An 18,019-nucleotide genomic window follows, 5' to 3' on the forward strand; every position below is an offset into this window, starting at 1 on the left:
TGCTCATTCCAGGTGGCCTATTTTAAAAAATTCATTCATGGGATGTGGCCATCGCTGGCAAGGGCAGCATTTATTGTCAATCCCTAATTGCTCCTGTGAAGGTGGTGGTGAGTCGCCTTCTTAAACTGCTGCAGTCTGTGTGGTGAAGGTACTCCCAGAGTACTGTTAGGTAGGGAGTTCCAGGATTTTGACCCAGCGACGATGAAGGAATGGCGATATATTTCTTGGGAACTTACAGGTGGTGGTGTTCCCATGAGCCTCCTGCCCTTGTCCTTCTAGGAGGCAGAGGGCATGGATTTGGGAGGTGCTGTTGAAGAAGCCTTGGCGAGTTTCTGCAGTGCATCTTGTAGATGGTACACACTGCAGCCACGGTACGCCAGTGGTGGAGGGAGTGAATGTTTAAATAGTGGATGGGTTGCCAATCAAGCGGGCTGTTTTGTCCTGGGTGGCGTCGAGCTTCTTGAGTGTTGTTGGAGTTGCATTCATCTAGGCAGGTGGAGAGTATTCCATCACACTCCTGACTTGTGCCTTGTAGATGGTGGAAAGGCTTTGGGGAGTCAGGAGGTGAGTAACTCGCCGCAGAATACCCAGCCTCTGACCTGCTCTTGTTGCCACAGTCTTTATGTGGCTGGTTCAATTAAGTTTCTGGTTAATGGTGACCCCCAGGATATTGATGGTGGGGGATTCGACCATGGTAATGAAATTGAATGTCAAGGTGGTTAGACTTTCTCTTGTTGGAGATAGTCATATTTTAGATAGAGTCAGTATTTATGGTCTGAAAAAGGAAATATTGCCCACAACTTTAAATCCCAAGTTTACCTGTCTCATTACATCATATTCAAATTCTCTGTTAGAACTGAATGGGATGGGATGATGTGAAGGAAAATCTAACAAAACCAGTTTCACCCATGTCTAGTGCAGACTGAATGTGAAGTGGTGATGACAGCCATAGCTGTAATATAATCTGTGGCCCCTATCAGCAAAAGGTTAAAATATAAACAGAACCACATGTAAGATTGGCAGGTTATGTCAACATGGTAGAGCTAATGCTGTATTTTAAGGGAGCCCTTTAAAATACATCTGATTTTTAAAATTAGAAATACAAATGCTGAACACAAAATACAGAGAAGGGGAAATATAAAGCAGGAGATTAAACGTTTCGTCATCTTTAACTTGAGAATCTTAAAAATATAATACTACTATAATGGAAAGCAAAATCTTGCAAGTTATTGCACCTGGTGCAATGCTCGTTCTACTGACCTGCCTGTTGCCCAGTTGGAGACGCGCACGCGTAACCTAGCAACAGACAGCTAACATGAAATTTACCAGGTGCACATTGACAAAACAGTCCTGTGCTCGCAGACCGCGGGCAAAGCTGAATGCGTCTGTTATCACTTATTCCTGGGAGCTCCTACACCAAAATGCATCAGGCTCCACAGGAGCACACTCACAGAGAGCAAATGGTCTCCAGCCAGTTTTAGTAAGTATGAACTTAAGAAACATTCCAACCAACTTGAAAGTTGAAATGAATTGAAATGAAAAACAATGTCCTCTCTGTGCTCGAGTTCCCTGGCATATTGCTAGGCCAAATTCAGAAGTGGATAGTTAGACCACCAACAAATCCAAAACTTACTGCAAAAAAAATCACGCCTTGCATTTATTTGGAATCTGAACACGATAATTATATTCACGATGGGGCAAGAGCAGTCACATTCTTCTCACGCAAGTGACGTACTCAGATGCAATTTAAATCACTAGGCTGTGTGTTTGTATGCAACAAGGTTTTTTTTAAGCAAACACTTTATGAATTTAGCAGCCCTGTAAAAAGGTGCTGCTTTACCTTTTACTCTAATTGTCAAGTAAAAATGTTGTCACCAGAATTCACCTAAATGATGATTAGGCAAACTACTTTAAACCCCACCACCAAAAACAAAGGTAAAGAGGGACTTTACATTTTAATATATATTATACATTAGTGTTTTAGTTACCTGGAGTTGGAAAACTAGGTATCAGCAGTTTTAAGAAATATTCACATTGCTTTGAGTATATTAGTACTTGTTCATAAAATAAAACTGTGGTAATATTTTTTACAGTCAGAGGTGAAACTAGTTCCAACAGTTTGTTTATGTTAATATTCATATTGAAAGTTCTTCTAAATTGGCTTCTAGCAGGTCATCTTCTATAAAGCAGTCATCCCATTTACCCATATGCTGTTTTGTGGCTATTACGGTCATAGATTATTATGCCTAATAAAAATGTTACGACAGTTTTGTTACAGATAAAAAGTCAGCCGTTGTCAATGACCACCAGATTGAACTGTTAAAATTTGTCATTTCAAGAGAAGGGCTGTGTCATGTAGTCTTTCCACTAAAACTGATGTTAGATCCTCCTCATACTACAGCTTTTTAAATCACTTCTGTAACTCACATAAAGTTAAATAGTTTTCTGGAAAAGAATTTTATAGGCCCAGGAAAAAAGATGGAAACTATTTCTACTGGAGTGATTTCTAATGCTGATCTCACTGTTTTTCACCAAATTACAATTTTAAAAAGTTTTTTTTAATATTGGAATAAAAAGCAGTCGAATTTTTTTGTGCTTTGTTTAAAAACTAATTACAATTATATTTTGTAAAACATAGCATGATAGTGGGCCTATTAGTATTTGCTCATGAGAATGGGTCTGTCCGTCAAACATTCATAGGGTCCAAGTTATGGATGCTTTGTGACCAATCTAATTTATATCTTAAAAGGGCCAGCTTTACAGTGCTCATTTTGACCCCTGCTCCTGAGTGCAAAAACTGTGTTGCTGCAGGTCAGATACCTCCATACCCATTGGACCCTATGCAAATTTTGTATAACTACTAATGCATTACTATGTTCTGTTATCGGAAAATGTTGTCAAAGTTTGGAAAGGGATCATTTCTGTTCTTGGCAGTCTCTCAGAAAAGTATACTTTGCTGTTTATCTAATTGATATAAATTAGATATAACAAGCATAAGTGGTTACAATGCAAGCCAGTTAAAAAAGACATCTTGGTACAATGGGTTATGTCCCATTTAATGGATTGTTCTGGCTAAGAGAAGCCCATCATTTTATATTGACTCCCAGCGTTTCAGTCTCCCAGAGTGCAAACACAATTCTTGTAGCTGACTGTTCTGTTTGTGATCTCCCCAGCCTACCAGCATTTCATTCATTGAGAGACTTTGACAAACTGCTTAATCATATTGAAGCGATTTGGCCATCCCGCTAACCACTGGCCCAGAGAAAATCATTGTGGAAAAATCGGCTTGCAGCAGGTTGTCCAAATACAGCAGACAACCCTTTATTCACATGCTGTTTAGTGGCTGGCACTGTAATAAATTATCCTTAATAATTTGGGGGGCTATTTCCAATCCAGTATTAATACCAGTTTGCACATTTTGATGTAGACTTAACAAGGTGCTAGCAACAAGTGTTTAACATCTTTTCATAGCCTGTCTGACTGGGAAATTTGCAACTCTTTTCTTGTATTTCTCCCATATAACACTCTCCTGCATTGGTGAATTCATGTCTCTTGAGTCAGAAGATGCAGGGTTCAAACCCTGCTCGGGAAGAGTGACTGAATTCTGGGTTGACACTCAGTGGTGGGTTCTAATGTCTGGTTGGTGTGGGTGCGGGTGGCCCCTCCCTCATTGTATAGATTGTGGGATCCCATAAAATCCTTCCGCTGTATAGGACTAACCACCCAATTGGCTGGTATAAAGATGGTTACGGCCATGAAAGGAGCGTTCACGCCGCAGCCTGTTAGACTGTTAGTCAGCCTGCGAATCTTACCACTACTTCACACTATTCTTCAAGGAAAGAGTGTGAAGATATGAAAAACAATTAAATAAAAACACAAATTCAGCCAATCATTAGGGGAGGAGAGCAGGTCTAATTAACTTGAATCATCATGCTGCATATTTGGAATTTCAAACTGACATTCTCAGTCTGTGCTGTAAGTCACATTTGGATCAGACATTAACAGCAGCAGTAAACTGAAAGGTTCTTTCTTCAGGAGAGCAAGCATGGCACTTACCCTTGTGCTAGCAACAGCAATAGTGCTATTAGAGGAAGAGAAGAAGAAATGAAGGTGGGAGTACACGGACCAAGGGAACTGAGAAGATGACCTTACATCAGGGAAAGGGTGCTAGCCCTCATGGGCTAGATTTTCCACTTATTGTCTATGAAAGGTGAAAAATGTAACTCTTCAAATGTAATAGGCCTATCATAGGAACAACTTGCATTCAAAGTGCAGACTTTAAAGGAAAGTTATTGTCTTGAGGTACATGCAATGCTGTAAATCAACTTAAAGGTACATTGGTGACTGTAGCGGTTCTGCCTGCAGTTGCAAAAGTCATAGCAGTCAAATTGGGATGAATCGAAGGTGCACAATTTTCAGTCCTGGGCTGTATACCGGAGGTATCCATTCGTGGCCAAAGCATAAACGTGGCATCAATGTATTATTCTCCTTTCCCTGTCTTTTTCAGTCTTTATTTTCCTCTTTCCTCATTTCTCGTTCTGTGCATTTCTTTATCTTTCCTTTTTCTGTAATGGAGACATAAGAAACATAGAAACATACAAAAATTGGAGCAGCAGTAGGCCATTCGGCCCTTCGCGCCTGCTCCGCCATTCAATATGATCATGGCTGATCCTCTATCTCAATACCATATTCCCCCTCTCTCCCCATACCCCTTGATGCCTTTTGTGTCTAGAAATCTATCTATCGCCTTCTTAAATATATTCAGTGACTTGGCCTCCACAGTCTTCTGTGGTAGAGAATTCCACAGGTTCACCATCCTCTGAGTGAAGAAATTTCTCCTCATCTCAGTCCTAAATGTCCTACGCTGTATCCTGAGACTGTGACCCCTCGTTCTAGACCCCCCCCCCCCCCCAGCCAGGGGAAACATCCTCGCTACATCCAGTCTGTCTAGCCCTGTCAGAATTTTATACGTTTCAATGAGATCCCCTCTCATTCTTCTAAACTCTCGTGAATACAGGCCTTGTCGACCCAATCTCTCCTTATACAACAATCCTGCCATCCCAGGAATCAGTCTGGTGAACCTTCACTGCACTCCCTCTATGGCAAGTATATCCTTTCTTAGGTAAGGAGACCAAAACTGCACACAGTACTCCAGGTGTGGTCTCACCAAGGCCCTGTATAACTGCAGTAAGACATCCTTGCTCCTGTACTCAAATCCTCTTGCAATGAAGGCCAACATACCATTTGCCTTCCTAACTGCTTGCTGCACCTGCATGTTTGCTTTCAGTGACTGGTGTACAAGGACACCCAGGTCCCTCTGTACATCAACATTTCCCAATCTATCACTATTTAAATAATACTCTACCTTTCTGTTTTTCCTACCAAAGTGGATAACGTCATATTTATCCATGTTATACTGCATCTGCCATATATTTGCCTACTCACTCAACTTGTCTAAATTGCCTTGAAGCCTCTTTGCATCCTCCTCACAACTCACAATCCCATCTAGTTTCATGTCATCAGCAAACTTGGAAATATTACATTTGGTTCCCTCATCCAAATCATTGATATATATTGTGAATAGCTGTGGCCCAGGCACTGATCCCTGCGGTACCCTGCTAGTCACCGCCTGCCACCCCAAAAAAGACCCATTTATTCCTACTCTCTGTTTCCTGTCTGTTAACCAATTTTCAATCCATGCCAGTATATTACCCCCAATCCCATGTGCTTTAATTTTGCACACTAACCTCTTATGTGGGACTTTATCAAAGGCCTTCTGAAAATCCAAATACACCACATCCGCTGGTTCTCCCTTATCCAATCTACCAGTTACACCCTCAAAAAACTCCAGTAGGTTTGTCAAACACTATTTCCCTTTCATAAATCCATGTTGACTTTGTCTAATCCCGTTGATATTTTCTAAGTGTCCTGTTATCACATCCTTTATAATAGACTCTAGCATTTTCCCTACTACTGATGTTAGGCTAACCGGTCTGTAGTTCCCTGTTTTCTCTCTCCCTCCTTTTTTAAATAGTGGGGTTACATTTGCCACCCTCCAATCTGCATGATCTGTTCCATAATCTATAGAATTTTGGAAGATGACAACCAATGCATCCACTATTTCCAACGCTACCTCTTTTAGTTCTCTGGGATGCAGATTATCAGGCCCTGGGGATTTATCAGATTTCAGTCCCATTAATTTCTCCAGCGCTATTTTTTTACTAATACTAATTTCCTTTAATTCCTCCTTCTCACTAGACCCTTGGTTCCCTAGCATTTCTGGGAAGTTATTTGTGTCCTCTTCTGTGAAGACAGAACCAAAGTATTTGTTTAATTGCTCTGCCATTTCCCTGTTCCCCATTATAAATTCTCCCGTTTCTGTATGTAAAGGACTTACATTTGTCTTCGCTAATCTTTTTCTTTTTACATACTTGTAGAAGATTTTACAATCCGCATTTATGTTCCGTGCTTGTTTACTCTCTATTTTTCCCCTCTTAACCAATCGAATTCTTTCTCTTTTCATGGCCTGTCTGGCTGGGAAAATTACAACTCTTTTCTTGTATTTCTTCCATATAACACTCTCCTGCATTGGTGGAAGGGACAGCAGCCATTATTTTCCTGGCAATTAGATCTATCAAGGGATGTTGAAATGCTTGTACAGGAAATGTGTTCACTTATACTGAAAAAGTGATTGAAGCACTGTTCCTAATTACAGAGAAACTGCTGGAAAGTGGAGCCATGATTTAGTATTATTACTGCCATCTCAACCCTATTGGGTGTACTTGATTATACACATTCACTATTCTATTTCAGCCATGGTGTACTGCAGTGCAGCCATTTGATGATCCAGCACAGCATCTCAGAGAGGGAGCTGCCTAGCCTTTCAATCCTCAGATATATCATACTGTAGAATTGGCATTGGAAGTTCTACCATTGCCCCAACATTCGCAGTTTGAAAACCAGGCTGTTGATCTCTTAACCATCTGTTGGTCTGCTGTACCTCAATCCCATGAAATTTGTGACTTGCAACTGGGCTTTCCAATTTGACTTTGGCCAGAGGAAGTATTAGTTCCTATATGCTTGGTTATTGTTCATGTGGTAATGCTCAGTACTATTTGTTAGTGCAGGTGCTTCAGTCTCTGTGCAGTTGTACTTGTAGTTTGTGAGGGGTGTGTTGCAGTGTGCTGTGCTGATTGTTCTTGGAATCCAGATGTTGCAGAGAATAAAGGACGTATTAGAAGTGCATCGCATTACCTTCAGGATTATCAGCTGCAATACTAATGCATCTTTATTGATCATGTCAGTATGAAATAATGCATCACATCAGTATTGATACTGTCTACTGGAATTTTTTGAGGATGTAACTGGTAAAATAGATAAGGGAGAACCAGTGGATGTGGTGTATTTGGATTTTCAAAAGGCTTTCGATAAGGTCCCGCATAAGAGATTAGCGTGTAAAATTAAGGCACGTGGGATTGGTGGCAAGGTATTGACTTGGATAGAGAACTGGTTGGCAGACAGAAAGCAAAGAGTTGGAATAAACGGGTCTTTTTCCGAGTGGCAGGCAGTGACTAGTGGGGTACCGCAGGGATTGGTCCTTGGACCCCAGCTATTCACAATATATATTAATGATCTGGATGAGGGAACTAGATGTAATATCTCCAAGTTTGCAGACGACACAAAGCTGGGTGGGCGTGTGTGCTGTGAGGAGGATACCGAGAAACTCCAGTATGATTTGGACAGGTTGGGTGATTGGGCAGAAGCATAGCAGATGCAATATAACGTGGATAAATGCGAGGTTATCCACTTTGGTGTCAAAAACAGGAAGGCAGATTATTATCTGAATGGCAATAGATTGGGAGAAGGGAAAGTGCAACGAGACCTGGGTGTCCTTGTGCACCAGTCACTGAAGGTAAACATGCAGGTGCAGCAGGCGGTTAAGAAGGCAAATGGTATGTTGGCCTTCGTAGCGAGAGGGTTTGAGTACAGGAACAAGGATGTCTTGCTGCAGTTGTACAGGGCCTTGGTGAGACCACATCTGGAGTATTGTGTGCAGTTTTGGTCGCCTTATCTGAGGAAGGATGTTCTTGCCATGGAAGGAGTTCAGCGAAGATTCACCAGGCTGATACCTGGGATGGCAGGAATGACATATGAGGAGAGATTGGGTCGATTGGGCTTGTACTCGCTGGAGTTTAGAAGAATGAGAGGGGATCTCATCGAAACTTATAAAATTCTAACAGGACTAGATGCTGGAAGGATGTTCCCGATGGTCGGGGAGTCCAGAACCAGGGGTCACAGTCTGAGGATAAGGGGCAAGCCATTTAGGCGTCAGCGGGAACTCAGCGGCAGCAGCGGGGCTATAAAAGTCCCAGAGACCAGGTAAGGCCTCAGTGCGTCGGCGGGAACTCAGCGGCAGCAGCGGGGCTATAAAAGTTCCAGAGACCAGGTAAGGCCTCACAGCGTCGGCGGGAACTCAGCGGCAGCAGCGGGGCTATAAAAGTCCCAGAGACCAGGTAAGGCCTCACAGCGTCGGCAGGAACTCAGCGGCAGCAGCGGGGCTATAAAAATCCCAGAGACCAGGTAAGGCCTCACAGCGTCGGCGGGAACTCAGCGGCAGCAGCGGGGCTACAAAAGTCCCAGAGACCAGGTAAGGTTTACCAATCTCCAGTCTGGGAACTCGGAGGGAAGGAGAGAGGTAAAAAATAATCCAAGTGTGATGTCACCAGAAAGCGGGTAAGTGATTGGGTTGGTAAGTATTTCTCCCTTTTTAAGCTTAAATCTCTTTGGTTTATAGTTTCTAAGGTGTGATATTCACCATCTAGAATCGGGGCAGAGGGTATTTAAGAATAATAATAAATTTAAGTAATTACATAGAATGGGAGATCAGGTGATGTGTTGCTGCTGCAATATGTAGGAGCTGGTGGACACCATTGATGCTCACAGTGATCACATTTGCAGTAAGTGTTGGCTGCTCGAGGAATTCCGGCTCCGTGTTGAAGAGCTGGAGTCCGAGCTTCAAACACTGAGACACATCAGGGAGGGGGAGAGTTACGTGGACTCTGTGTATCACGAGGTATTCACACCAATTAGATTAATTAATTCAGATGTAGTCCGTGGCCAGGGTCAGGATGGTGTGACTAGAAGTGACGCAGGTACGGGGATCCAGGAGGTAGTGTTGGAGGAGCCGCAGCCCTTGCACTTGTCCAACAGGTTCGAGGCTCTTACTCCCTGTGAGGATGGGAACAGGGACTGCGGGGAGGATGAGCAACCTGGCCACAGCACTGTGGAGCGGGGGGCCATTCAAGTGGGGGGAGTTAAAAGAAATGTTGTAGTGGTAGGGGATAGTATCGTTAGGGGGATAGATAGAGTTCTTTGCAGCTGAGAGCGAGAGTCCCGAAGGCTGTGTTGCCTGCCCGGTGCCAGGGTTAAGGACATCTCCTCTGGACTGGAGAGAAACTTGGAGTGGGAGGGGGTGGATCCAGTTGTCGTGGTCCATGTTGGTCCCAATGACATAGGACAAGGAAGGAGGTTCTGCTGAGGGAGTTTGAGCAGCTAGGGGCCAAATTAAAAAGCAGAACCAACCTGAGCCACGAGCGAATTTGGCTAGGACAAATAAAATTAGAGAGTTAAATGCGTGGCTCAAAGACTGGTGTGGGAGAAATGGGTTTTGCTTCCTGGGACACTGGCACCAGTACTGGGGCAGGAGGGAGCTGTTCCATTGGGACGGGCTTCACTTGGCCAGTGCTGGGACTAGAGTCCTGGCGGATCATATAACTAGGGCTGTAGAGAGGGCTTTAAACTAACTAGTGGGGGGGAGGTTCCTAGAGAACAAATAATAAAAATGACAACAGAGAAGGTCATAGATTTAGGTAGCAGTGGGGAAATTAAAAACCAGAGCGTGTCAGGAAGGGGCAGAAAGTATGGAGTAAAAGGTAAAGTAATAAAAAGGGCAAAAGCAGGAACTAAGTGTCACAAAACATATTTGCATGTTCTCTATCTGAATGCACGTAGCATTCGTAACAAAATAGACGAGTTAATGGCACAAATAACTACATATGGGTATGATCTTGTGGCCATTACAGAAACATGGCTGCAGGGTGACAATGCCTGGGAATTAAACATACCAGGTTATTTAACGATCAGGAAGGACAGGCAGGAAGGAAGGGGAGGTGGGGTGGCTATGTTAATAAAGGAAGGAATCACTGTAATACAGAGAAATGATATTGGGTCAAAAGATCAGGATAATGAAACAGTTTGGGTGGAGGTAAGGAATAATAAGGGGAAAAAAACACTAGTGGGCGTAGTCTATAGGCCTCCGAACAGTTGCAACTCGGTTGGACGGAGTATCAATCAGGAAATAGTTGAGGCTTGTAATAAGGGAACATCTATAATTATGGGGGATTTTAACTATCATATTAATTGAACAAATCAAATTGGGCAGGGCTGCCTTGAGGATGAGTTCATTGAGTGTATTAGGGATGGGTTTCTTGAGCAGTATGTAACTGAACCGACCAGGGGGCAAGCAACCTTAGATCTGGTCCTGTGTAACGAGACAGGATTAATTAAAAATGCCCTAGTAAAGGATCCCCTTGGAATGAGTGACCATAACATGATTGAATTCCATATTCAATTAGAGGGTGAGAAGGTTGGATCTCAAACAAGCGTGCTAAGCTTGAATAAAGGAGCCTATGAAGGTATGAGAGCAGAATTGAGTAGAGTGGATTGGGAAAATAGATTAAAGGGTAAGACGATACATGATCAGTGGTGTACATTTAAGGAGTTATTTTACAACTTCCAAAAAATATATATTCCACTGAGAAGAAAAGGGTGTAAAAGAAAAGACAGCCATCCGTGGCTAAGTAAAGAAATTAAGGATAGTATTCGACTAAAAACAAGGGCATATAAGGTAGCCAAATCTAGTGGGAGGATAGAGGATTGGGAAAACTTTAAAAGACAGCAAAAAATAACAAAAAGATTGATTAAGAAAGGGAAGATAGATTATGAAAGTAAATTAGCAAAAAATATAAAAACAGATAGTAAGAGTTTTTATAGTTATATAAAAAGAAAAAGGGTGGCTAAAGTAAATGTTGGTCCCTTAGAGGATGAGACCAGGAAATTAATGGTGGGAAATATGGAGATGGCAAAAACACTGAATGAATATTTTATATCAGTCTTTACAGTAGAAGACACTAAGAATATCCCAACACTGGACAAACAGGGGGCTAAAGGGGGGGAGGAGCTAAACACGATCAAAATCACTAAGGAAGTGGTACTCGGTAAAATAATGGGACTCAAGGCGGATAAATCACCTGGACCTGATGGCTTACATCCGAGGGTCTTGAGGGAAGTGGCGGTAGGGATTGTGGATGCATTGGTAATAATCTTCCAAAACTCCTGGTGCACGAAACTCAAAAGGTTAGTATGCAGGTGCAGCAAGTGATTACGAAGGCCAATGGAATGTTGGCTTTCATTGCTAGGGGGATAGAATATAAAAATAGGGAGGTATTGCTTCAGTTGTACAAGGTATTGGTGAGACCGCACCTGGAATACTGCGTACAGTTTTGGTGTCCATACTTAAGAAAGGACATACTTGCTCTCGAGTCAGTACAAAGAAGGTTCACTCGGTTAATCCTGGGGATGAGGGGATGGACATATGAGGAGAGGTTGAGTAGATTGGGACTCTACTCATTGGAGTTCAGAAGAATGAGAGGCGATCTTATTGAAACATATAAGATTGTGAAGGGGTTGGATCGGGTGGATGCGGGGAGGATGTTCCCGATGATGGGTGAAACTAGAACTAGGGGGCATAGTCTTCGAATAAGGGGCTGCTCTTTCAAAAGTGAGATGAGGAGGAACTACTTCACTCAGAGGGTGGTAGGTCCATGGAATATGCTGCCCCAAAAAGCTGTAGAAGCTACATCATTACATAAATTTAAAACAGAAATAGACAGTTTCCTAGAAGTAAAGGGAATTAAGGGTTACGGGGAGCGGGCAGGAATTTGGACATGAGTCTAGGTTCGGATCGGTCATGGCCTTGTGGGTAGCGGAGCGGGCCCAGGGGCAGTGTAGCCTGATCCTGCTCCTATTTCGTGTGTCTAATTCTGTTAGATTCAGGAGATGGTTCTGTGATAGTGGATTGGCGGTTAGGATCAGATCAGCCATGATCTTATTGAATGGCGGAGCAGGCTCGAGGGGCCGATTGGCCTACTCCTGCTCCTATTTCTTATGTTCTTATGAGATGAGGAGGAATTTCTTCACCCAGAGAGTGGTGAACCTGTGGAATTCTCTACCAAAGAAGGCAGTAGAGGCCAATTCATTAAATATATTCAAGAAGGAGTTGGATATATTTCTTAAGGCTAAAGGGATCAAGGGATATGGAGAGAAGGCAGGAACAGGGTACTGAATTTGGATGATCAGCCATGATCTCATTGAATGGCGGAGCAGGCTCGAGGGGCCAAATGGCCTACTCCTGCTCCTATCTTCTATATTTCTATGCTTCTATGTCAAACATTTATGTAATAGATCCCAACATTGTGATTGCTCAATATCTGCTGACAGGGAAGTGGACATTGAGATCCTTACCAGAATCAGTGCTGGAAGGCCCCACATCAACTTCTGTCACCCGCTCCAAACATTCCAGACTGAAGGACTTTTCTACCACAAAAACAACTTGTATTTATATAGCACCTTTAACGGAATAAAATGTCCCAAGGCGCTTCACAGGAGTATTATCAAACAAAATTTGATATTAGAGCAGAAGAAACAGGTAGGTTTTAAGGAGCGTCTTAAAGGAGGAAAGAGAGGTAAAGAGGGTTTAGGGAGGGAATTTCAGAGCTTGATCCTCGGCAGCTGAAGGTACGGCCGCCAATGGTGGAGCGATTAAAATCAGGGATGCGCAAAAGGCCAGAATTAGAGGAGTGCAGATATCTCGGTGGGTTGTAGGGCTGGAGGAGGTTACAGAGAAAAGAGAGTGGCGTGGCCATGAGGTTATTGAAAACAAGGATGAGAAATTTTAAATCGAAGCGTTGCTCAACAGGGAGCCAATGTAGGTCGGCGAGCACAGGGGTGATGGGCGAACGGGAGTTGGTGTGAGTTAGGATACATGCAGCAGAGTTTTGGATGAGTTTAAGTTTATAGAGGGTGGAAGATGGGAGGCCGACCAGGAGTGCGTTGGAGTAGACAAGTCTAGAGGTAACAAAGGCATGGATGAGGGTTTCAGCAGCAGACGAGCTGAGTCAGGGGCAGCGTCAGGTGATGTTGCGGAGGTGGAAGTAGGCAATCTTAGTGTGTGGTAAACCACTGTTATTGTTACACTGTTGTTATCACCTACACAAGATTACCTCTTGCCTCGCACGCTGTTATACCTAGGCATACCTCAGCTGACTCCGCCCATGGCTCCGCCTGCTTGCCCAGGTATAAAGGTGATTGCTTGGCTCGTATTCTTCCTTGCTGGAACCGATCACCCACGAGGGTGGGCTCTGTTATTTAGCCAATAAAAACCTATAGTTACTATCTTAACTCGTCGCTTTTCATGGAATGAATTGATAGGTATATCATAGTGATGGCACGGATATGTGGTCGTAAGCTCAGCACTGGGTCCAATATAGCACCATGGTTGCAAACAGTCTGGTTCAGCCTCAGACAGTTGCCAGGGAGAGGGATGAAGTCGGTGGGTAAGGAACGCAGTTTGTGGTGGGGACCAAAGGCAATGGCCGAATTTTTACCAGTGAGGCGAGTCGGGTGTGGCGGGGTGGGAAGGGGGGTGCGCGTTGGCGCGCTGCTTAGCAGGTTGGCCTCATGCAGCACTTGGCAGCGCACTGTCCATCTTGTGTTTAACTGAATTGGATCAATTAAGTTAGGCCTGCGGGTTTCCTGGCCAATTAAATGGAGCAGGTCTGATGATGTCATCGATGACTCGCCTTGAGCTCAGATATTTAAAGAGGCCTTTCACACATCACACTTGAAGGTTGTTGGAGGAGGATCAGAGGTGTGGTTGTTCAGAAAGTAAAGATTTTCCATCTGAGGCTTGAGGGAAGCTTGCAGCCCCAGCGACAGAAGGCGGCGCCCAGATTCTCTGACTCCTCCCTGGAAGTTCTGTTCCAGGGAGTTCGAGCACGCAGGGACATCCTGTTCCCTGGGGATGGGTGCAAGAGACCTGCCAGTGAGAGCAAGAGGGCATGGCTGGAGAAAGCAGAGGAGGTCAGCAGCAGGGATGAAATAAGGCGATCCTAGATCCAGTGCCAGAAAAGATTTAATGATCTCAAAGTCAGGAAAGGTGAGTGCAATGCCACATTCAACTACATCCTGATGTGCGTGTCACCTGCAACCCCATCACTCTGCCTTCCCAAGCCTACTCCTGCACGTCAATCCTCACACCGACTTACCTTCCAAGGTGCACCCATTGCTCACTCTCTATGCACCTACTCATATCACCATCTGATGAACCACCACTGACACTCACCCTTATCCTAATGCAATCATAGGAAGTAACACCACAGAACGAGGCATTTGACATTGTTATGCCATTCTCTCAGTCACCCTCTACAGGACTGGGAATTAAACATTGCAGGGTATAACATATTTAGAAAAGATGGGGAGGGAAAAAGGGGAGGTGGAGTAGCTGTACTTATTAGGGATAACATAATGGCAGTAGTAAAAAGTGACGCAGATATCAGCAAGACAAAAATAGAATCCATATGGATAGAGATAAAAGATAATAATCACACTAATAGGCAATGGCCCAGAAATTCAGGTCTCCACGGGTGAGTACGCATGGGAATCAAGGGAAAATAGCATGGGTTGGCCAGACGTCGATGGAGGCGGGACTAAAACCCGACAAGCAGCAGTCCCGCCTCCATCACGTCCCCATTGATAAAATCACCCCCAATATGTAAAAAGCCCACCAAGGGAGGATTCGCTATTGGATGTAGTAATAGGAAATGAACCAGAGCAGATAAGAGAAGTAGAAATAGAGGACCATATAGGCAATAGTGACCATAATATAATACGCTTTAAGATGATAATTGAGAAGGACATAATTATAACGAAAACCAGGTTAATCGATTGGAGAAAAGCTGATTTTGAGGGGCCGAGAATAGAACTTGGGGGAAAGAAATGGGCAACAATATTGGCAAACAATGATGCAGAACAGCAATGGGAAACATTTAAAATGGTGTTCAACAGAGTGCAGGAAAAATATATTCCGCTAAAAGGAAAGAACAAACTAAACAACAACGAGACTCCATGGATGAATAAAGCCATAAGGGGACAATTGAGGGTAAGGAAAGAGGCATACATTAAGTACAAAGACAGCAGGGGAGTGCATGATAAGGGAGAATACAAAACGATTAGGAGAGAAGTCAAAAAGACAATTAGGGAGGCAAAGAGGAACTGAAATTAAATTATCAAGGAAGATAAAACAAAATAGTAAAATATTTTATAGGCACATCAATAAAAAAAGGAAAGTTGGGATGGGAATAGGGCCTTTAAGGGATAGACAGGCTAATACAGGTAACGATAGAGAGATGGCAGAAATATTAAATAATTATTTTGCTTCAGTATTTACCATGGAGATAGAACAGGTGGACATGACATTGGATGATGAGATTAGTAATGAGATAAGCGCATTTAAAATAAGAAAAGGGAATATATTAAATAAACTAATCAAACTCAAAGATGATTAAACCCCTGGTCCAGATGGATTGCATTCATGCATTTTAAAGAATCTAGGGAAGAGATAGCAGAGGCATTACTATGCATAGTTAATCATTCATTAGAAAAAGGTGTAGTGCCAGAGGATTGGTGGATAGCTAATGTAATACCAATATTTAAGAAGGGGAATGGAACATGTCCAGGGAATTATAGACCAGTCAGCTTAACATCGGTGGTAGGAAAAATAATGGAATCCCCACTAAAGGAGAAAATAGAAGAACATCTAGAAACCAAAAATATAATAATGAATAGTCAGCATGGATTTCAAAAGGGAAAGTTTTGCTTGACCAACCTTATTGAATTTTTGAAAAGGTAACAGAGAGAGTCGACAATGGTAATGCAGTAGGTGTCAGTTATCTGGATTTTCAAAAGACCTTCGATAAGGTACCTCATAATAGACTGATGACCAAGGTCAGAGAATGCGGAGTCAGGGGACAAGTAGCAGAATGGATTGCTGGCTGGCTTCAGGACTGAAAGCAGAGAGTAGGTATAAAGGGTCACTATTCACAATGGCAGAAGGTGGGTAGTGGTGTTCCACAAGGATCAGTGCTGGGACCACTGCTATTCACAACGATTTAGACGTTGGAATCAAAAACACAATTTCTAAGTCTGCGGATGGCACCAAATTGGGGGGATAGTCAATACTGAGGAGGACTGCAACAAATTACAGGAGGACATTAATAAACTTGCAGAATGGGCATATAATTGGCAAATAAAGTTCAGCACAGATAAATGTGAGGTTGTAGGAATGGTCAAATTCCTATCTAGAGATTGAGTGCCTGCGTCGAACTCAATCAAAAAGGTTTTTAATGTCAAACTAACGAGTTTAAACAGATTGATGCAAGAGAACTATGAATACAGGCCTTAACAGGTCGGAGGCTCCACGAGGACTGCCTGGGCGGTCCCGTGGATGGCGTCATGACGTCATGTTTTTCCCGCATTTGGGTGATCACGTGATTAGCGGCATGACATCATCGCGTTTGCCCGCGCTCTTAAAGGGGCCGTGCACTGCACATGCAAACAGTATATACAATGGTACAGATTTAGTCTGTAGCTAACACATCGTTAAAGGGAATTATGTACAGTTGTTCAGAGTCCCTCAGTGGCTCTGCCACATGCGCCCCCCAGAATTGTCTTTAACGGAAAAAGTCAAACGGTGAGGGGGTCTGACAAGCCTGCCAGAACGACTCCTGTATTCCCGAAGCGGAAGCTGTTGGACGGCGGGCGGACTGGCGGGTGGTTGCACTTGTTCTGGCGTGACAACGGTGGGCGGCCGACCTCGTCTCGGTGGCTGTGCGGTCTCGACAGGACGATCAAGGTCCAGGTGTGCCGGCTTCAAACGGTCGACCGAAATGTGGTCCGGTTTACCACCGACATCCACCTTGAAGGTTTTGTCTCCTGCTTCTAACACACGGAAAGAACCAGCGTATGGGGCCTTGAGCGGATCCTGGTGAGCATCGTGGCGGAAGAACACGTAGTCGGCTTGTTTCAGCTCCGCTGGAACGTGAGAGCCCTGAAACCCGTGATGCGATGTGGGAACCGGCGCGAAACATCTGGCTGCTTCCTGGTGACTGACAAGCTGGCGTGAGGCGGACCATGGCTCCGTTGGTGTTGGCAAGAAATCCCCTGGCACTCGCAGTGGCTGACCATAAACGAGCTCTGCCGCGGAAGAGTGAAGGTCTTCCTTGGGGGCCGTGCGAAGGCCCAACATGACCCACGGCAGCTTGTCTGCCCATCCAGTGTCTTGGAGGCTGGCCTTCAGTGCGGCCTTAAGCGATCTGTGAAAACGTTCGCACAGACCGTTCGCTTGTGGGTGGTAGGCTGTGGTGCGGTGTAACTTGACACCGAGTCGTTGAGCCACCGCATTCCAGAGTTCAGCGGAAAACTGCGGTCCCCGGTCCGAAGAGATGTCAGCAGGCACTCCAAAACGGGCGACCCATGAAGAGATGAACGCCCTGGCCACGTCCGCCGAAGTAGTAGATGACAGGGGAACCGCCTCCGGCCATCTGGTGGTGCGATCTACTATGGTCAGGATGTGCGTAAAACCATGGGAAGGTGGAAGTGGTCCTACCAGGTCCACATTAACGTGGTCAAACCGTCGCTCAGGAACTGCAAAGGTGACCAATGGAGCCTTGATGTGGCGCTGTACCTTGGCCTTTTGGCAGACCACGCAGGTGTTGGCCCAGTCGCGGACATCTTTATGTATGCCCCACCAAACGAACTTAGATGACATTAGCTTCTGAGAAGCCTTCATTCCTGGGTGTGACAACCCATGTATGGCGTCAAACACCTTGCGGCGCCAGGCGAC

The 18,019-nt window shown here is 44.2% G+C and overlaps 1 protein-coding gene across 1 annotated transcript in view; it reads left to right on the forward strand.

The window, feature by feature from the left end:
• Window positions 1-1,322: 1,322 nt before the first annotated feature.
• The window catches only part of LOC147121207 (ciliary microtubule inner protein 6-like), a 123,991-nt gene continuing 107,294 nt past the window's right edge, over window positions 1,323-18,019 (forward strand). Inside the window, exon 1 of the mRNA XM_085981342.1 lies at window positions 1,323-1,480. Within this exon, the coding sequence (XP_085837468.1) occupies window positions 1,380-1,480 (101 nt within the window). The 5' untranslated portion in view covers window positions 1,323-1,379. The remainder of the gene's footprint in view (window positions 1,481-18,019) is intronic.

This window comes from Somniosus microcephalus, chromosome 3 (genome assembly GCF_052327205.1).
Source record: "Somniosus microcephalus isolate GS21.2 chromosome 3, FLI_Smic_1.0, whole genome shotgun sequence".
In the NCBI taxonomy this organism is placed as follows: domain Eukaryota; kingdom Metazoa; phylum Chordata; class Chondrichthyes; order Squaliformes; family Somniosidae; genus Somniosus; species Somniosus microcephalus.